Source organism: Phocoena phocoena, chromosome 1 (genome assembly GCF_963924675.1).
Source record: "Phocoena phocoena chromosome 1, mPhoPho1.1, whole genome shotgun sequence".
NCBI classification, from domain to species: domain Eukaryota; kingdom Metazoa; phylum Chordata; class Mammalia; order Artiodactyla; family Phocoenidae; genus Phocoena; species Phocoena phocoena.
In genome coordinates, this window is record NC_089219.1 from 132987660 (window position 1) to 133010210 (window position 22551).

Here is a 22551-nt window from a genome sequence, read left to right on the forward strand (position 1 = left end):
TTTGAAGATTATTTACTTACTTATTTTATTGAGGTATAATTTACATACAAGATTATTTTAGTTTTAGGTGTACAACATAATGATTCAATATTTGTATATATTGGGAAATGATCACCACAGTGAGTCTAGTTAACATCACCATACTTAGTTACAAATTTTTTTCTTGTGATGAGAGCTTTTAAGATCGACTCTTTTAGCAAATTTCAAATACACAATACAGTATTAACTATAGTCTCCATGCTGTACAGTACATGTCCTTGACTTTATAACTGAAAGTTTGTACCTTTTGACTCTCTTCACCTGTTTTGCCTACTCCCTACTGCCCACCTGTGGCAAACACTAATCTGTTCTCTGTATCTATGAGCTTGCCTTTTCTGTTTTTTTAAAAAATTCCATATATAAGTGAGGTCATGTGGTATTTGTCTTTTTCTGTCTGACTTATGTCACTTAGCGTAATCCATCCATGTTGTCAGAAATGGCAAGATCTCGTTTTTTTATGGCTGAATAATATTCCATTGTATATACATGTGCCACATTTTCTTTATATATTCATCCATTGATGGACACTTAGGTTGTTTCCATATGTAGGCTATTGTAAATTATGCTGCAATGAACATATGGGTGCATTTATCTTTTTGAGTTAGTCTTTTCATTTTCTTTGGCTAAAAACCCAGAAGTGGAATTGCTGGATCACATGGTGGTTCTATTTTTTAAAAAATTTTGAGGAACCTCCATACTATTTTCCTTAGTTACTGCACCAATATACATTCCCACCAACTGTGCACAGCATTGCCCTTTCTCCACATCTTTCCCAATACTTGTTATTTCTTATCTTTTTGAAAGTAGTCATTCTAACAGTTTTCAGAGTACAGGCCTTTCACCACCTTGATTAAATTTATTTCTAGGTATTTTATTCTTTTTATGTAATTGTAAATGGGACTGTTTTCTTTTTTCTTTCTTTTGTTATTAGCATTTAGAAATGCAACCAATTCTATATATTGATTTTGTATCCTGCGACTTCACTGAATTCACTTATTAGTTCTAATACTTTTTTGGTGGAGTCTTTAGGGTTTTCTATATATAAAATCATGTCATTTGCAAATAGTGACAGTTTTTCTTCTCCCTTTACGAGTAGAATGCCCATTATTTCTTTTTCTTGTCTAATCCTCTGGCTAGAACATCCAATACTATGTTGAATAAAAGTGGCAGAAGTGGGCATCCTTGTCTTGTTCCTGATCTTGGAGGAAATGTTTTCAACTTTTCACCACCGATATGATGTTAGCTGTGGACTTGTCATATATGGCCTTTATTATGTTGAGGTGTGTTTCCTGTATACCCACTTTGTTGAGATTTTTTTTATCATAAATCGATGTTGAATTTTGTCACATGCTTTTTCTGCATCTATTAAGATGATCATATGATTTTTATCCTTCATTTTCTTAACGTGGTGTATCATGTTGATTGATTTGCAAATGTTGAACCATCCTTTCATCTCTGGAATAAATTCCACTTGATCATGGTATATGATCTTTTTAACGTAATGTTGAATTTGGTTTGCTAGTATTTTGATAAGGATTTTTTTCATCTATGTTCATCAGGAATATTAACCTGTAATTTTCTTTTGTTGTGGTATCCCTGTCTGGTTTTGGTACCAGGCTAATGCTGGCCTCATAAAATGAGTTTGGAAATGTTCCCTCCTCTGCTATGTTTTGAAGAGTTCAAGAATTGGCTTCAATTATTTAAATGTTTGGTAGGATTCACCAGTATAGATGTCTCATCCTGTACTTGTTTGTACAGAGTTTTTAAATTAATGATTCAGTCTCCTTACTAGTAATTGGTCTGTCCAGATTTTCTATTTCTTCATTATTTGCTCTTGGAAGGTTGTATATTTCTAGTAATTCATCCATTTCTTTTAGGTTGTTCAATTTGTTGGTGTATAATTGTATTTAGTAATCTCTTATGATTCTTTGTATTTCTGTGGTGCCTGTTGTAACATCTCCCCTTTCGTTTCTGATTTTATTTATTTGAACCCTCTCTCTTTTTTCTTTCTTGGTGAATCTGGCTAAAGGTGTTTCAATTTTGTTGATCTTTTCAAAGAATCAGGGCTTAGTTTCATTGATGTTTTCTATTGTCTTTCTATTCTTTATATTCTTTATTTTTGCTCTGTTCTTTGTTATTTCCTTCCTTCTTCAGGCTTTGTGTGTTCTTCTTTTTCTAGTTCCTTTAGTTGTAAAGTTAGATTGTTTATTTGAGATTTTTCTTATTCCTTGAGGTAGCCATTTATTTCTATGAACTTCCCTATTAAAACTGCTTTAGCTGCATCCTATTAGTATTGGTATATTGTATTTCCATTTCCATTTGTCTCAAGGTATTTTATGGTTTCTCTTTTGATTTCTTCATTGACACATTGGTGTTCAGTAGCATGTTGTTTAGTCGTCACATGTTTGTGGATTTTCCAGTTTTCTCCTTGTAACTGATTTCTAGTTCATACAATTGTGGTCAGAAAATATACTTAATATGATTTCAATCTTCTTAAATTTGTTAAGACTTGTTTTGTGCCCTAACATATGATCTATCTTGAGAACGTTTCATGTGCACTTTGAAGAATGTGTATTCTGTTGTTTTTGGATTGAATATTCCGTATATATCTAAGTTCATCTGGTCTGTTTTGTTGTTTAAAGCCTATGTTTCTGTATTGATTTTCTGTCTCGATAATCTATCCATTGATGTAAGTGGAGTATTAACGTCCCCTACTATTATCGATTGTTGCCAATGTCTCCCCTTATGTCTGTTAACATTTGCTTTATATATTTCGGTGCTCCTATGTTGAGTTTGTAAATATTTACAGTAGTTTTATCTCTTTGTTGGATTGATGCCTTTATCAATATATAATGTCCTCCTTGTCTTTATTACAGTCTTTGTTTTAAAGTCTATTTTGATTATTTCTGTACACATGATTTAAATTTCTGAAAAGTTCTTGCTTTCCAAAATAAAATTTTCTCTTTGGAAAATTAACCTACATGGATTCCTGCAGTCTCTGGGAATCCTAAAAAAGCAAAGATGACTACGCATATATGATTTTAATTTCCATCAAAAACTAGCCTAGTGCACTGAAAGAGGAACTGCATCTCCCTGTGGCTAAACAGTTTATCCCCAGAGGTAAAAGACTCATTTTCCATTTTCCTATCTGATTGCTACTAATCTAACTTTGATTTTACATGAAAGCTTTTGCAGGCCCTAGATATGACAACTTAGCAGACTCTAACTTTCATAAATAATTGGAATAGCAATTTTTTTTTTAACCAGAAGGGAAGATTTCTTGGCTCTCCATTGAATCCCTCATCCCCTCACTTATGCATTCTCATTCCCATGAGAACCTTCATTATCTGTATTTCATGATACCTTTTCTCATTCTCAGACTTTGTCTTAAGTGGAGTTTCCCCAGGATTCAGACTCTGAGATAAAGATTTGCAGAAAAGTTTATCAAGAACTTTCCTTGGAATCAACACCTATGGGGGAATGAAAGAACTAGGAGTTGGCAGAGAGAGGAGTAGAACTATGAAACAGCCACACAAAAGTGTCAGCATCCTACAGGGAGCTACGATGGCCCTTCAGAGTTGTCCCACCTTGTCTACCACTCAATCCTATCAAAAGGCCATTGGACATGGGTTTCTTCTCTCCCCCTACTCCAGGGAAGTGGCATAACCTTGTGGAGGCTTTCTTCCTCTGAGAGCAGTTTCTGGAAAGAGACTTGATGTGAGCTGAATGCTCAGTCATGAAGAAGGGGATTTCAGTGGTACACCACAGTATTCACTACAGATTTGGTTTTGCCTTTCTGATTCCCCTCTGAGTCTCTCAAATTCTTCTAACACAAATTCTCTGCAGACTTAGCCCTGGTGTCTGAAATCACAAATGAGGAGATGCTCTTAGAATTGAATTGAGCCAATAAGCTGATTTTGATCTGAGCCCTTCCACTGACTTGCCAAATCATACATTGTCAAATGCCTCCTCCTGGGTAGTGGGGGTCATAAGGGAGGTTTCGTCTTCATTTCAGAAAATGACAAGTTGACCTCACTCTTCTGAAAAAAGGACTACATAAGCTCATGGTGTTTATAACCTTACTTGTACTATGAAGGAATAACACTAGAAATCAACTGGGTTTTGACCAATATCAAGAGAGACAGGAGCTTGAACATGGGAAGGAAGTCAAACCAGGTTCAAAACCCCCTCCACATTTTGACTCACATCCTCAAGTACAGAGACCACCAAGAGGCCTCAAGCTCAGAGACAAGAAGCTAGTTGCCTCACACCTTCCCTTCATCTGTTAGATTTGGACTTCAGGTAACATACCTTGAAACTTTGAGAGTTAATCTCTCCCTTGTCAAATTTCTTAAGTCTACATGGACAGCAATATTATTAGGGTGAACCATATAAAATTGCCAATATTTGATAGCTTTTCACCTACAAAAAAAACCATGTGGGTCAACCAATTGTGTAAGCATTCTTAATCTAATTTCTGTTGACCCTAACTGAACTATGAATGGCTTTCAAAGTGTTCTCTTAGCTCCCTGAAATAGTATAACTTTTTTATATCTAAGTATTTATGTGACTTCATTTTTTTGTGGGGAGAGAGGGCACACACATCAACAAATTTTCTAACAAATTTGTTGTTTTCTGCTAACCCAAATTAGGAATCCCTGGGCAGTCAGAAGAACACAGAAAACCCAAATTCCTAACTGTCTAGCATTCAGCTAGAGGAAGTCACTTAAGCTCTCAGAATCCTACGTTTCACTTGTATAGTATAACCTTTGTATCCTGGGGATATTATAATAAAAAGGTCTCAAATAGGAACAAAAACCCAATGAGCTTATTGGAGGCTCCAGCAAGGCATGTGATCATGTTTGGCAAACTGTACAGTGCTATGCAAAATGAAAACAATATATGCTCACTTTCTCCTGTTCAAGGGCCTTCCCTTTCTCTCTGGAATCAGGAAGTGCCATAGATGAATGAAAATGGAAAAGCACACACAAAAAATAACATCTCAGTAATAACCAAAAGCATTTTAAAACCTCAGAGAAGATTCTTTTCAAGTTTGTGGTATAGTTTTATGTTCTGCTGTCCAGGGACCTCCGCAAAGGATGACCTGGACGTCGAAATGCTTGGTCTGGGAGTCTGTTAAGTGTGTTTGTACCCAGCAGGCAGATTGAAGAGGGATTTCTTAAGCCCAAACAGTTCTGCACCAAGAAAACATTCTTTCAGTCTTACCCCCGACAAGTGGCCAGAAGTTAGATCCAGCAGTTAATGTGAAGGCTTTGGATGGAAAGCAATTGAGTGTGCAGGACTGGTTTTCCACTCTATCAGTAAGTCTCAACCTATCTGCCTATCATCTATCTATCTAACGATCTATCTATCTATCTATCTATCTTCCTATTATCTATCTATCTATATCTATCTAATCCATATTTTCTCTGTTTCAAAGTATTTTGCTGGAGATTTACTGAGCTAATTTCACTGGCAAACATTTTATTTTTAGACTATTCCTCAGTCCTGAGAATCAATCGCTTTTCTAAAAGATCTTGCCTCCTTTCTGATATCTAACTATACTTTGTCTTCTTCATAAAAGCCACATTCAAATTAATTTTATATTGCCCTGTAATACATAAATGTAATCTCCTTGTTAAAACAAATAATAAAACTTTACAAATAAAGCTTACAAGTCCCTTGACCTCTTAGCACCTTGGACTTTTCTCTTGGGCCATGCCTGGTCCTCATTTCAGATCTGAATAGTCCCCGAGGAGGTGCATCTGGTGTGCTTTGTCCTGAAAGGGGCTGCTCTTCATATTGTACATTTGATGTGCTGATTAGAGGAGTGTCATACTTGTAGTGGCAAAGGTGACATGGGGTAGAATAAGCAGAGATTTGTGTTGACAAATTTTCTGCTCTGGCCAATACCTATTTTCACATTTAGGAACATAAATTCCATTATTTATTTCATAAAAAATAAAAATAGCCTAGACCATTATGTATATTAAAATAGCTCTGCTTGGCTGTGGAAAGACCAGCTTATTATTTTCTTTATAATAAAATTTTTTTGGCTGCGTTGGGTCTTCGTTGCTGCACACGGGCTTTCTCTAGTTGTGGCGAGCAAGGGCTACTCTTTGTTGCAGTGTGCAGCCTTCTCATTGTGGTGGTGGAGTTTCTTGTTCCAGAGCACGGGCTCTAGGCATGCAGGCTTCAGTAGTTGTGGCTCACGGGCTCTAGAGCACAAGCTAACTAGTTGTGGCACTTAGGCTTAGTTGCTCCGCAGAATGTTGGATCTTCCCGGACCAGGCACTGAACCCATGTCCCCTGCATTAGCAGGTGGATTCTTTTTTTAACATCTTTATTGGAGAATAATTGCAATGGTGTGTTAGTTTCTGCTGTATAACAAAGTGAATCAGCTATATGTATACATATATGCCCATATCTCCTCCTCCTTGCATCTCCCTCCCACCCTCCCTATCCCACCCCTCTAGGTGGTCACAGAGCACCTAGCTGATCTCCCTGTGCTATGCGGCTGCTTCCCACTAGCTATCTATTTTACATTTGGTAGTGTATATATAAGTCCATGCCACTCACTCACTTCGTCCCAGCATACCCTTCCCCCTCCCCATGTCCTCAAGTCCATTCTCTACAGCTGCATCTTTATTCCTGTCCTGCCCCTAGGTTCTTCAGAACCTTTTTTTCTTTTTTTAGATTCCATATATATGGGTTAGAATACGGTATTTGGTTTTCTATTTCTGACTTACTTCACTCTGTATGACAGTCTCTATGTCAATCCACCTCACTACAAATAACTCAATTTCGCTTCCTTTTATGGCTGAGAAATATTCCATTTTATATATGTGCCACATCTTCTTTATCCATTCATCTGTCGATGGACACTTAGGTTGCTTCCAAGTCCTGGCTATTGTAAATAGAGCTGCAATGAATACTGTGGTACATGACTCTTTTTGAATTATGGTTTTCACAGGGTATATGCCCAGTAGTGGGATTGCTGGATCAGATGGTAGTTCTATTTTTAGTTTTTTAAGGAACCTCCCTACTGTTCTGCATAGTGGCTGTATTAATTTACATTCCCACTAATAGTGCAAGAGGGTTCCCTTTTCTCCACACCCTCTCCAGCATTTATTGTTTGTAGATGTTTTGATGATGGCCATTCTGACCAGTGCAAGGTGATACCTCATTGTAGTTTTGATCTGCATTTCTCTAATGATTAGTAACGTTGAGCATCTTTTCATGTGTTTGTTGGCAATCTGTATATCTTCTGTGGAGAAATGTCTGTTTAGGTCTTCTGTCCATTTCTGGATTGGGTTGTTTGTTTTTTGGATACTGAGCTACATGAGCTGCTTGTATATTTTGGAGATTAATCCTTTGTCAGTTGCTTCGTTTGTAAGTATTTTCTCCCATTCTGAGGTTGTCTTTTCATCTTGTTTATGGTTCCTTTGCTTTGCAAAAGCTTTTAAGTTTCATTAGGTCCCATTTGTTTTTATTTCCATTTCTCTAGGAGGTAGCCAAAAAGGATCTTGCTGTGATTTATGTCATAGTGTGTTCTGCCTATTTATTCCTCTAAGAGTTTTATAGTGTCTGGCCTTACATTTAGGTCTTTAATCCATTTTGAGTTTATTTTTGTGTATGGTTTTAGGGAGTGTTCTAATTTCATTCTTTTACATGTAGCTGTCAGTTTTCCCAGCACCACTTATTGAAGTGGCTGTCTTTCCTCCATTGTATATTCTTGCCTCCTTTATCAAGGTAAGGTGGCCATATCTTCTTGGGTTTCTCTGGGATTTCTATTCTGTTCCATTGATCTATATTTCTGTTTTTGTGCCAGTACCATGCTGTCTTAATTACTGTAGCTTTGTAGTATAGTCTGAAGTCAGAGTGCCTGATTCCTCCAGCTCTGTTTTTCTTTCTCAAGATTGCTTTGGCTATTCAGGGTCTTTTGTGTTTCCATAAAGAGTGTGAAATTTTTGTTCTACTTCTGTGAAAAATGCCAGTGGTAGCTTGATAGGGATTGCATTTAATCTGTAGATTGCTTTGAGTAGTATAGTCATTTTCACAATATTGATTCTTCCAATCCAAGAACATGGTATATCTCGCTGTCTGTTTGTAGCATCTTTACTTTCTTCCATCAGTGTCTTATAGTTTTCTGCATATGGGTCTTTTGTCTCCTTAGTTAGGTTTATTCCTAGGTATTTTATTCTTTTTGTTGCAATAGTAAATGGGAGTGTTTCCTTAATTTCTCTTTCAGATTTTTCATCATTAGTGTATAGGATTGCAAGAGATTTCTGTGCATTAATTTTTTATCCTGCTACTTTACCAGATTCATTGATTAGCTCTAGTAGTTTTCTGGTAGCGTCTTTAGGATTCTCTATGTAGAGTATCATGTCATGTGCAAACAGTGACAGTTTTACTTCTTCTTTTCCAATTTGGATTCATTTTATTTGTTTGTCTTCTCTGATTGCTGTTGCTAAAACTTCCAAAACTATGTTGAATAATAGCGGTGAGACAGGCAACCTTGCCTTGTTCCTGATCTTAGTGGAAATGATTTCAGTTTTTCACCATTGAGAACGATGTTGGCTGTTGGTTTGTCATATATGACCTTTATCATGTTGAGGTAAGTTCCCTCTATGCCTACTTTCTGGAGGCTTTTTATCATAAATGGGTTTTGAATTTTGTCAAAAGCTTCTTCTGCATCTATTGAGATGATCATATAGTTTTTCTCCTTCAATTTGTTAATATGGTTTATCACATTGATTGATTTGCATATATTGAAGAATCCTTGCATTCCTTGGATAAGCCCCACTTGATCATGGTGTATGATTCTTTTAATGTGCTGTTGGATTCTGTTTACTAGTATTTTGTTGACGATTTTGCATCTATGTTAATCAGTGATATTGGCCTGTAGTTTTCTTTTTTTGTGACATCTTTGGCTTTGGTATCAGGGTGCTGGTGGCCTCGTAGAATGAGTTTGGGAGTGTTCCTCCCTCTTCTATATTTTGAAAGATTTTGAGAAGGATAGGAGTTATCTCTTCTCTAAATGTTTGATAGAATTCATCTGTGAATCCATCTGTTCCTAGGCTTTTGTTTTTGGAAGATTTTTAATCACAGTTTCAATTTCAGTGCTTGTGATTGGTCTGTCTATATTTTCTTTTTCTTCCTGGTTTAGTCTTGGAAGGTTGTGATTTTCTAAGAATTTTCCCATTTCTTCCAGGTTGTCCATTTTATTGGCATATAATTGCCTGTAGTAATCTCTCATGATCCTTTGTATTTCTGCAGTGTCAGTTGTTACTTCTCCTTTTTCACTCCTAATTCTATTGATTTGAGTCTTCTCTCTTTTTTTCTCGATTAGTCTGGCTAATGGCTTATCAATTTTGTTTATCTTCTCAAAGAAGCAGCTTTTAGTTTTATTGATCTTTTCTATCAGTTCTTTCATTTCTTTTTCATTTATTTCTGTTGTGATCTTCATGATTTCTTTCCTTCTGCTAACTTTGGGGTTTGCTTTTCTTTCTCTAATTGCTTTAGGTGCAAGGTTGGGTTGTTTATTTGAGATGTTTCTTGTTTCATCAGGTAAGATTTTATTGCTATAAACTTCCCTCTTGGAACTGCTTTGGCTGCATCCCATAGGTTTTGGATCATCATGTTTTCATTGTCATTTGTTTCTAGGTATTTTTTGATTTCCTCTTTGATTTCTTCAGTGATCTCTTTCTTATTTAGTAGTGTATTGCTTAGCCTCCATGTGTTTGTATTTTTTTCAGATTTTTTTCCTGTAATTGATATCTAGTCTCATAGCATTGTGGTCAGAAAAGACACTTTATACGATTTCAATTTTATTAAATTTTCGAAGGCTTGATTTGTGACCCAAGATATGATCTATCCTAGAGAATGTTTCCATGAGAACTTTTAAAAACGTGTATTCTGTTGTTTTTGTCTGGAATGTCCTATAAATATCAATTAAGTCCATCTTGTTTAATGTATCATTTAAAGCTATATTTCCTTATTTATTTTCATTTTGGATGATCTGTCCATTGGTGAAAATGGGTTGTTAAAGTCCCCCACTATTATTGTGTTACTGTCTATTTCCCCTTTTCTGGCTGTTAGCACTTGCCTTATGTATTGAGGTGCTCCTATGTTAGGTACATAAATATTTACAGTTGTTATATCTTCTTCTTGGATTGATTCCTTGATCCTTATGTAGTGTCCTTCTTTGTCTCTTTTAATAGCTTTTTGTTTGTTTGTTTGTTTTGTTTTTGCGGTACACGGGCCTCTCACTGTTGTGGCCTCTCCCGTTGCGGAGCACAGGCTCCGGACGCGCAGGCCCAGCAGCCATGGCTCACGGGCCTAGCCACTCCCCGGCATGTGGTATCCTCCCAGACCGGGGCACGAACCTACATTCCCTGCATCGGCAGGCAGACTCTCAACCACTGAGCCACCAGGGAAGCCCTCTTGTAATAGCTTTTATTTTAAAGTCTATTTTGTCTGATATGAGAATTGCTACTCCAGCTTTCACTTGATTTCCATTTGCATGGAATATCTTTTTCCATGCCCTCACTTTCAGTCTGTTTGTGTCTCTCGGTCTGAAGTGGGTCTCTTGTAGACAGCATTTCTACAGGTCTTTTTTTGCATCCATTCAGCCAGTCCTTTTCTTTTGGTTGTAGCATTTAATCCATTTACATTTACAGCAATTATTGATGTATATCTTCCTATTACCACTTTCTAATTGTTTTGGGTTTGTTTTTGTATGTCTTTTCCTTCTCTTGTGTTTACTGCCTAGAGAATTTCCTTTAGCATTTGTTGTAAAACTGGTTTGGTAGTGCTGAGTTCTCATAGCCTTTGCTTGTCTGTAAGGTTTTTTATTTTTCCTTCGAATCTGAATGAGATCCTTGCTGGGTAGAGTCTTCTTGGTTGTAGGTTTTTCCCTTTCACCACTTTAAATATGTCCTGCCATTCCCTTCTGGCTCGCAAATTTTCTGCTGAGAAATCATCTGTTAACCTTATGGGAATTCCCTTGTATACTATTTCTTGCTTTTCCTTGCTGCTTTTATTATTTTTCCTTGTATTTATTTTTTGATTGTTTGATTAATACGTGTCTTGGCATGTTTCTCCTTGGATTTATCCTCTGTGGGACTCTCTGTGCTGTGTTCTCGATTGCCTATTTCCTTTCCCATATTAGGAAAGTTTTCAGCTATAATATCTTCAAATATTTTCTCAGTCCCTTTCTTTTTCTCTTCTTCTTTTGGAACCCTATAATTTGAATGTTGGTGCATTTAATGTTGTCCCAGAGGTCTTTGAGACTGTCCTCAATTCTTTTCATTCTTTTTTCTTTAATCGCTCTGCAGTAGTTATTTCCACTATTTTATCTTCCAGGTCACGTGTCCGTTCTTCTGCCTCAGTTTTTCTGCTATTGATTCCTTCTAGAGAATTTTAAATTTCATTTTTTGTGTTGTTTCTCATTGTTTGTTTGCTCTTTAGTTCTTCTAGGTCCTTGTTAAGCATTTCTTGTATTTTCTCCATTCTATTTCCAAGATTTTGGATCAACTTTACTATCATTACTCTGAATTCTTTTCCAGGTAGACAGCCTATTTCCTCTTCATTTGTTTGGTCTGGTGGGTTTTTACCCTGCTCCTTCATTTTCTGTGTATTTCTCTGTCTTCTCATTTTGGTTAACTTACTGCATTTGGGGTCTCCTTTTCACAGGCTGCAGGTTCATATTTCCCATTGTTTTTTGTGTTTGCCCCCAAACACAAACCTTTGGGTAAGGTTGGTTCAGTGGGTTATGTAGGCTTCCCGGTGGAGGGGACTGGTGCCTGTTTTCCAGTGGATGAGGCTGGATTTTGCCTTCCTGCGGGCAGGGCCTGGCATGCAGATTCTTAACCACTGCGCCACCTGAGAAGTCCAAGAGCAGCTTTTAAAAATATCTTCTTTGTCCACATCAAGTATACACTTTTAGTTTTCTAATTATACAGCCAATTCTAGAAATTTCTTTGTCTATATATACATAAAAATAGGTTTTTAATAAATGCATATTGAACTGAATTTTTAAAACTCTATTAAAATAGTTATATATACAAAGTATATTTTTTATATATCCCATTTATAAAGTAGAGATACATTCTATACCAAGAGCTTCAAGTATTACCAATTTCTATGGAAGCAGAACCTGGAGTATCAGTTCACATGTACAAGTGCCATTTTAAGAAAACATATATGAAATTTTTTAGCCCGTAAATTTCATAAAAGTGTAATTCTCTATATACCAAAATATATGGTTGTATGTTTAATTTTAAAACTTTCTTCTTTATCGTTGTCTTCCTGAAGTATAAACAGGATAAAAAATAATTCCTTTTTGGAAATAAGAATTACTGAGTCCTTACTAGATGGTAGGCACTCTCCTATGTGCTTTTACGTGATTTCATTTCATCCTCATAGCAGCCACCTGAGATAGGTAGTATATCTGTTTCTCAGATGTGGAAGAGGCACCCTATGCTCAGAGAGGAGAGATAGATAGTTCAGATCTATCCGGCTAGTAAAGATGGATTAAACCCAGGGTTCTGCCTGGCCAACACTCCCTCCAGAATGGTGAACTCACTTGATTCCCTTTACCGTGGCTCAGATTCATTATGAACATATGTGCAGGCTCAAACTTGTCTCTCTGCTTTTGAGGTTCCAGTAGTTGTGTTAGAGTGTTATACTTCTTTGTGTCTAGTTGCTACTGTGAAGCATATCAGGTATTCAGATGAGAATGAGGTTTGGCTACCTCTCTGTGTCACTGTGAGAGAAAATGCCCAAGACTTGGCATCCAGTACCATGATCAAACCCTTGTCTCTCGTTGCTTTGTGTATCCCAACATTTCTCTGCTGATGTCTCACCTGTGGTTTTCCTACTTAAGCCACGGACTGGAAATCCTGGCATAGCTGCTTCCCACAAGTCAAGGCACAGAGACACTGCCACCAAGAGCAGGCTTCAGAGTGATTTGGGATTCAAAGACCCATAGAGCAAGGAGATGCAAAACGAGATGGAGGTTTTGGGCATGGGCCCTCAAGATGGAGAAATCCACACCATAAGGCCTACAAATTAGCTTCAGGTGGGTGGTGACTATTTTGGGACCCAACAGACAGTGGGAAAACTGAGCTCTCCTGTTGCTCATTGAAGCCATTCCATTCTTCGAGTCTGAGACCTACTGAGGTAAAGCCACCAGGTACTTGTTTGGACTCTGTTCCTGGCTCAGGAAACAACCCAGAGCTTTCTTCCAGTACTCAGGTCTGTTTTGTGGTGTATGAAAAGGAAGAGGTTGTGGGAGTTCCCAGGGCACTTTGATGTCATTTGGTGCTGGGGTTGAGGGCTTTGCATTAGGCTCCTGGTTACCTTATGGTGTGTTTCATGTCTAGCCCTCATCCAGCCAGGAACAAAGGACCTCGTATTGCAAGCCATAACCTATGGGTCTGGAAGTTTCTTAAGTTATAAAGAAATATTTATTACTTCAAAGAGGGGAAATGAAAAGGAGGAAAAAAAGACACTGTAAAAAAAGAGTGTGGCTGGTCTTTCCCTCAAAGGAGGAAAGGAAGAAGGGAGAGTTGTGCTACATTGACCACTGAAAATCATAAAATCACCCTAATTGAGCCAGCAGTGCAAATGGACACTCTATAAACACACCACCAAGGCTCAGGAAAAATCAGTCTGCGGACAAGGAAGAATTCTTATTAAAATGGAAAACATGTTTTACTCTCCTGCTCCCCATTTTAAGAAAAGACCTCTGCCATTAGATGTTGTACCCTGCTCTGACACTGAGGACAGTTTTTCTGGAGCTTTATCCCCTTCAGAACCTGATAAAAAGCTAGAGAAATACACACAGAAGGTTGTACAGTCCAGCACCAGATTCTAATAATGCAACAACCATCCAACACCAGGGAAGACTGGAGTTAATTCTCAAAAGAAATTAAGAGTAAAGTTGAGCTATAGGAAATAAAAGTAGAATTACTACATCAAATAATTTCAATATGGAAAGTAAGTTCTCCAGGTCAGTCCCCAATCTCTGAGGTGTTTTCTTTTATATTAAAGGATTTCCAGGGACAAAACATCCATAGTTTACTGTGAAAGACTGTTTCTTTGTTAATTAGTCTAGCCATCTAGGTATATTTCTTATAGATAACTGAATTTTCCTGTGAATTTTCATTGTTGGCTTTTCTTCAGCCATGGATAGGGTATATGGGCTTGAGGCACCAAAAGAATAAGAATAAACAGTTTGGCAGCTTCTAATCTCAGAAGCAACCGAATCTTCAATAGCTTCTCTCCCATGGCATAGTTCAAAAGCCAAGTGAGAGGTTCTGATAAAAACTTTAAGGGAGAGATAAGGAGATAGGGAAGGATAATTAGCTATGCCACTTCAGAACAAAGTGTTAGCAAGGTGATACTCTTGTCCACGTCTCTCACTTTGGAGGTAGGGAGGTATTGTCTACCTATGCTGTAGTTTACTGTCTCCAGAGATGGTCTATTTGAGTGATCTTTTTGAGAAATGTAAAGAAAGATTCAAGTGGCAAGCAATTGGTTGACATAAAAAGTCTCATAAAAAGATGGGAAGCTCAGTAGCTGAAAGCTATCTTCTTTCCAGCTGATTTTGACTTTTGATGTGACTGTGGCTATCTTTCTGTGCTTACTCCATGTTTTTTCCCATTGTAAAGGAGAAGTGAGCTCTTTATGAGTGGTGAGCTATTTGAGAAGTATAAAAATAGTGTGACACGTGCCTTGATAGCCCACTGGAAATAATGGCTCGTACATGTATGTGCTTATGCCTAGGTTTGTTTCCATAGACCAGGAGTGGCCACAGCAATTTTCATTTTCTTGACATCTGATGGCCTGGTGCCTGGGGAACATCAGCGGCCAACAGTGACCGTTTACCTGACCGACATCAGTGGAAACAACCACTCTCTTGGTGAGTCTTGACAGTTATCCCTTTAGGACCACTAGAGGACAATCCATTAGACCCAGGAATCAGCTTGATGTCTGTCTCTGATATTGTTTGAGACCTTGCTTACATCATACAGTTATTGAGAAGATAAAATGAATACTAGATATGGAAACTTGGTACTACATGAAAGACTTAAAATATTATTCATCTCCTTGTTTCTCTTCAGGAAGCTATGAACTGTCATGCCAGCATAACCCACTGGTTATCAATGTAACCCATCACTCGAACGTCCTCTTCCACCATACCACCTCAGTGTTGCTGAATTTCTCATCCCCACTGGTGGGCATCTCAGCAGTGGCTCTAAGGACATCCTCCATCATAAGTCCTTCAGCTTCCAACATCTGCATCCCAGAGCACGAGGGGCAAAATCATCAGGGACAGAGGTACAAAGTCCCCTTTCTTCCTTTTTTTCTTTCTTTTTGTTGTGATGTGTTGCTATCATTTTCATACATACTATTGTATATATAGTGGGTGCTTGTTCCCTAACTAAAAATGGGTCTAAGAACTTCTAAAAAGACTTAAGAAGCAAGCAAAGAACAATTCATAGAAGGCACACTTGCGTTTTATATTTTGCTCTTCTTTCCTTAGCTGAGAATAATGTTTATGTAAATATTTATCATCTTTAAGGTCGTAAAATCTTTTTTACATATAAAACCACTGCCTTCACGTCAACATTGTTATGTAAACTGCCAAAAATTCTCTGCCAAAAACTCAGTGTTCCCTAAGCGATGTATATTTTTTCACTTGTTCCCACCTGGACAGTGTATATAGCAAGTTTAACAATTAGTTTTTAAGGCATGTCATATAATCAATTAGATTTACATATGGAAATCAGGACTACATTAGCTATATGTGCCCTTCTGTGGACATCTGTAATTGTCATCTAGATAGCATTTCCTGGACTCTCAGCTCCTGCTAGTAAGGAACTGTTCTTCATAGCATTGGTATGCCCAAGGTTGGCCCTGATGGGGCAAGGAGCAAGCCAAACACAGTAATCTGTGCTGTACTTGGGCTGGACTCATTCTATGAATGGTCTAATCAGTTGAGCGGCACTGTAGGTAACAGGGTTTGTTCCCTCAAGGAGTGAAGTGTCAGGCAATTGGGATCCTGGTCACAAAAGCTGGAGTTGCAGGCAGCACTCCATCACCAAGGAGGAACTCTGATACCACCTTGCCCAACCTAGGTATCCCAGAAACCCAACCTTGATTAGGGAATAAGTGTAGACAGTACTAATATAGTATATTAGTTATCTTTTGCTGGGCAGCAAATTATAGCAAAATTTAGTGGCTTATCATGGTTTCTGTCAGAGAGGAATCTGGGTGCAACTCAGCTAGGTGCCTCTGGCTTAGAGTCCTTATGAGGTTGCCATCAGCTGTGGGCTAAGCGTGCAGTAACCTCAAGGCTCGAGTGGAGCTGGAGAATTCACCTCCAAGTTCACTCATGTGGCTCTGGCAAGTCTCGGGAGATCTGCATCCAAACTCACTCACGCAGGTGCTGGCAGTGGGCACACTCACATAGGCATGGCTCAGTTCCTTGCCATGTGGGCGTCTCCATAAGGTGCCTGAGTGTCCTTATGACATGGCAGCTAATAATCCAAAAAATAAAGAGAACCAGAGAGGGTGAGTACATGAGAGTCTGCCCAGAAAGGAAGCCAGTCTTTTTATAACATAATGTTGGAATTGACAACCCATTACTTCTGGTATATTCTATTGATTAGAAATGAGTCAGTTAGTTCAGCCCATACTCAAGAGGAGGGATGTGCATCAAGGCACGAGTCATTAGGTGCCATTTATCACATGCAGTAATAGTAGTTTATGTTAATCAAGCACTAACTATGTGTCAGACATTGTTATAAGTGCTAGGAAGGGATAGGGTCTAGGTAATGGACATTGCAACACTAGCTAGTTCATCTGCAACTTTTAAGTCTCCTTAGTGAGCAAAAGTCTTCAAATATTAATGTAAGAATGTAGACTATTAAAATAGCATTTTTTACTAGAATTATTGCCTCTGTCTCATGTGTTTTCCAATTATTTTCTTTATTGGTTCTACCTCTGGCCTCAAGCCATACAGAATTTCTTTCAGGTCCATGAAACATGTGTTCTTGTTGAGCTCCATGTCTTTGCACACAATGTTCCTACTTTCTTGAATGCTGTCCAGTACTTCTTCACTTCAACCCACACTTGACCATCATGATTCACCTTCGTCTATGAATTTTTGGCAAACTCCCTCCCTGTTTCCATAGGACATTGTACACAGCCCATGCTTTACAAAGGCAGCCGTCACATAAATATACCTATTTATTTATTTGTTGTTCTTTCCCACTCTGAGCTTCCTGCAGTAGGAATTCTGCTCAGTATCTCTCAGTACCTACTAAAGGCCCTGGCGCATAAGAGGTGTCAGAAACTGTGCATTGAGTGACAGTTACAGATTTTATCTCTAAATCTTCCACGGGACAGAACTGAACAAGCAAAGCAAAAAGGAAGTCACAACCTCTGTAGACCCCAAGGGACAAGAATTCCCCTCACAACAACAGCTGTGAAGTTTTGACAAAGTAGTTGATTAATTATGATCACTGCTGCTAGTTCTTCACTTATTTTCATTTGGCACTGTAGGAAAAACAAGTTTTATACGCATGCATGCAAACCAGTAGAAATAAGATATGATTCTCCAGTTTACACAGAGTGTATCTGGAATGCACGAGAATTTCCAAACCACATGTGACTGACAGGAGCCATGCAAACTGGCTTTTCCTTTTCGGCCAGAAAATCAGTGCCATATAGTAAATTTTGATACACAGGGAACCTAACAGATCCCACATATTTTCTTTGTGGACAGATTTAAAATCTAAATCCCTATGTATCCTCAAAGAGTAGAAGTCTTTTAGCATCTTTGTATCAATCACAGTTGTAAATGTAGATAGACCATAATATGAAACCCTCAAATTCTGGGCATAGTGAGAGGGATTCCTGGCTACCTCCTTCTTACCCCTTATGACCTGAATTACATTAATACTAAAATGGGCAAGGGAGAGCTGACAGATGCCTGGCAGTAGAAGATGTTTTATCCATTTTGTATTTAACCATTAATGACCAATGGTCTGTCCTCCTACAACACTTTATCCTTAAACCAGCCTGACTGACCCACAGAATCTCAGCTGAAGGCCAGTAAACCTAAGTCTGGCTCTCCAGTGACATTCATGATCCTTACCTTGGACCATTTGACTTTGATCTTTCTCTTCATCTTGTTTCCCATTCTGCTATGATGGCTACCCAGCTTATGACCCTTTGGGCTTAGTCTACTGATAATGAACGCCTTAGTCCCGAAAACCAACTGTAGTGTTCTTGGTTTTGGTCATCAGTGCCCAGTAAGAGCTGAATTCATTCTTACTCTCTGACTATTTCCTGCCCTAGCCACCTTGGGGAAAGGTCCTGCATAACCTTCCACAGTATCCCAGGAGTTGGAGTGTCAGGCAGGTCCGCAACCATTCCAGGATTGTGTTGATGGCTTGGGGAAGCGGGAACCATCTTTTTGATTAATACAGTGGGATTTTGAATGTGTCCGAGATACAGTCCTGGCACTAATAGGTTAATTTTCCTAAATGAGTGGATTAGCTTGCAGATAACCAGGGCTCATGTTATCTACTTTGGAAATTCACAAGGTCAGGTCTAGAAGAATTTACTAACAGGCAAGAATTGCTGATGGGCATGTGTTTCTCCTACAACAGGATTCTGTTTTTTCAGTCACATGAATACAATGAAAACATTAGTTGCAACTTCTCTGACCCTACCTGATGGTATATCCATCAGATACCCCAGTGTTGAATCTTCTGAAGATGAAGAATATTATCGCCTTTTTCAGGACATAGGCTGATAGCAGTGGTTGAAACTTCTGATCACTCATTTCTTTTCAGCATTTGTACTTTCCTTTTATTGATTTTTCTATCTGCCTGCTCTATAAAAGGTTGAGAATACAGTATAACCTTCCAGACAGTTGTGCTTCTTTCCATTCTTCCTTGTATTTCAAGTAGTTCTGGCTTTTTATAATTTCATATTACATAATTAGGTATATAAATGCTTGTGACTGTTTTATTTTTATTAGGATCAAAGCTCTTGCCACCCCTTTTGCCCCTTTCAAAGGTTAAGGCTTTGTATTAATGCTTTGTCTGGAATTAAAATTTCCATCCCTGCTTTCCTTTTGTTTGTATTTGTTTGATAAATGTTTGCCTCTGTTTTATTTTTAACCTTTCTCTATCTTCCCTGCCAGTGAGGCCAGGGCACATTGCTTTACTGCACTGTTTACAAAGACAGTAGGATTTCACTGTGTAAAACTACTCCAAGCTTTTATTCTGAAATTTTATCTCATGGTCCTCAAGCCTGTAGTATTCTTTAGGACTCTGTAGCATTCTTACCTTTGGGACAGTTATCTCTCAGGATTCAATGGCCTTTGCCGATGGTTCTCCCTTCTCCCCACTTGCTTCTACCTCACCCCACCAAGACCCTTATACTTCCTGACCGGAAATCTTGAAATGAGTAAAGAAAGGGTACTGATGAGGACTGATGGATAGAGAACAGAACTGTGACCCCTGAAAAGTAGTGCCCAGCTCTCTGGTCTTTACAGGGGCCAGGGAATGAAGAAAGAGTGACCTGTTTCCCTCTTTTGTTTTAGTATGGCTCTATTCTTTATTTGCTTTGCTTTTTTCAGAAAACAAAACAAGAAATGCATGTTTTGGCTTCCGGTGATATTTCTCAATTCAACTCCAATACATTTTGAAATCAGGAGAAAAATCCTCAGAGTCCAGCTATCCACCTTGGTTTTTGGTATTGATAAGAGTTTTCATATTTTTCTGTATTGTTGGTATTTCAGTGGGAAACAGGGAGAAATTACCTCAGAATATTCTTGTGAGATTACCTGAGAATGATCCATGTAGAGTTTGTAGTACATTCAAACACCAGGTGGGAGGACAGCCCAGGCGGTTTCCACACCATTTCCCATCTTTATCATTTTTACCATCCTCCTTTGACAAGTTGTGATAGTTATCAGTCAACTTATTGCTTCTCACCTCTAAATCCACCCTTATCACCCTAACTGGTAGTACGAGAGCAGGATTTTATTGATATTTATCCTTTGCTGACTGGCACAGTGTTAGCTTTTGTCAACAGAGGGTTCTGGAAACACACTGTAGGAGAAAGGGTCTTCTCTTCCTGGTTTTGATGTACTTCCTTCTCTCTGGCTGCTGTGATGGGCTCAGCAGTGGTGTGTAGGACACCTGTGGTCAAGTACAGCAGGAGTTTGGGTTCCCGGTTGGCTCTTCACAACAATAGCCAAAGATGATAGCTTGGTAATTGTGGTCCCACTGCGTGTCATTGATTATTAGCATCCCATTTCCCATTGACAAGTAGCTCAGCATTGTACTCAAGCCCAAAGGCACAACCAAACAGATTCCCAAATTCTATCTTTGTGACTCTATCTCCTACTACCATTTCCAGTTCCGTTGTTTCAGTCAGTCAGTCAGGACACAGTAATTAGAATAGAGGAAGATAAATATAAATAACTATTGACTAGTAACAGAGGATTAACTACTAAATGGTAAAGAGAACCCTAACATAGAAGAATGGTAGATAAAGGGAGCGATCATTACTTTTAGGGATGAGGGAAGAGTATCCAAGGAAGAGTACCTGACCCCCTCCAAGGCTGTGATTTTGATCTCATTGGAGAGGGTGGAGCAGTGGCACACTGGGCGACAGAGAAGTTTGCTGAGGTTTCATAGGCTGAGACTGGTAATCAAGAAACCACCCACTGGGGTGCTGATCAAAGCTCATTAAGAAGCTGTCTGTTGAGGTGCTATTGGGACTTTATGGAAAGCTGTCATTGGGGCGCTGCTAAAACTTTCTGGGAGGTCACCTGCTGGGCACTGATGAAACTTGATGGGAAGCCACCCATTGGGGTGCTGCTGAAACTTTGTGGGAAGTCATTCACTGGGGTACCTTTGCTGGGAAGCCAGCTGCAGTGCTGGTAGAACTGCTGGGACATGCAGGGTGTCACTGAAACTCATTAGGGGGTGAGCACCACTAGACCGAGGCTGTGTTGGACATCAAAGAGCTGCAGAATCAAGAAGAAAAAGCACGTAGGAATCAAGAAGAAACACCCCTTCCTCCTGCAGTGTCTCTCCAATTACGTCTACTGGGAAAACATGACATCGTGCTAAACGGCAAAAGAGCAGTATTTGCATGGTCCATCTCTAGTATCGCAAAGCAGGGCAATGAAGGTGGAGATTTGGAACTGAGAGGGAATAAGCTGATAACTGGCAGAAAATATCTTGTCAAGTAACCATGAAGAAACCCCTTCTCTCTGCCTTGTATGTTCCAGATTAAGATTTTCTTTAAGTTCCTGGCTTTAATACTAAGACCAATTTTCAATATAACTTTTAAGTAGACTGACCTAACTGGAAATGCATATTTTCTTTTTTTAATGCTTTGAACTTATTTTAAGTCCAAGGCAAACATGAAGTATAAATATCTCTAGCTTATTCAGTATAAATACACATTCTGATTGAGAGGGAAAACAAGTAATAGATACTCATAAATATAAAACTATAGTGGGTTCTGAGGTTTACCTTAAACTATAGGTTATCAAAGCCAAGTATTCTAATATAAAATTGAATAGGACATTAATCTTTTTAAATGAATATCCATGTGGAAACCTGAGTTATTTCTCCTCTCTCTCTCTTGTTCTCACATTCTTTCTCACTCACTGTATATAGTCATGCTTTGATCCTTCTTATCTTTGTGGATAATTGAGAGTTGAGTTGTGTAAAAATTTATGTCTAAAACAGTGAATATGTGAGTGTGTATACACATTGTATATACATTGCCATATTTTATTTCACGTAGAAGAAAGGCTTCTGAAAAATTTAATGTAGACTGATTTGTAAAACTAATTATTCTGTATGGTGTGTGTGTGTGTGTGTGTGTGTGTGTGTGTGTGTGTGTGTGTGTGTGTGTGTGTGTGTGTGTGTGTGTGTGTGTGTGTGTGTGTGTGTGTGTAGAAAGAGGCAGACTATTCATCATTCAAAAAATATTTATTAAGTGCCTACAATATGCCAGGAATCATTTTTCAGTTGAGGAAACTGAGACTCAAGTGTGTACAAATTCACCTTATTTAAAACTAGCAAAACTAAGAGTAGTATCAAAGTAATTTGTTTTTAGTAAAGAAAGTTTTCATTATAGGAACGAAAAGCTGTTTTAGAAACATACTCATGTGACACAGAGGTAGAGAACAAACGTGTGGACACCAAGGAGGGAAAGCGGGGGGGGTGGGCTGGGGTGAATTGGGAGATTGGGATTGACATATATACGCTAATATGTGTAAAATAGATAACTAATAAGAACCTGCTGTATAGCACAGGGAACTCCACTTCGCTGTACAGTAGAAACTAACACAACATTGTAAAACAACTATACCTCAACAACAACAACAAAATTAATAATTATTTTTAAAAAGAAATATACTCATGTCTATTACTCTCCAAGAAATCCTTCCACCCTCCC

General features: G+C 38.4%; 1 protein-coding gene across 1 annotated transcript in view; it reads left to right on the forward strand.

Annotated features, from left to right (window-relative positions):
- Window positions 1-22551, forward strand: part of PAPPA2 (pappalysin 2) — a 281960-nt gene that overhangs the window by 166861 nt on the left and 92548 nt on the right. The window contains exons 12-13 of the mRNA XM_065870845.1: window positions 14833-14968; window positions 15171-15387. Coding sequence (XP_065726917.1) covers window positions 14833-14968; window positions 15171-15387 — 353 coding nt within the window. The remainder of the gene's footprint in view (window positions 1-14832; window positions 14969-15170; window positions 15388-22551) is intronic.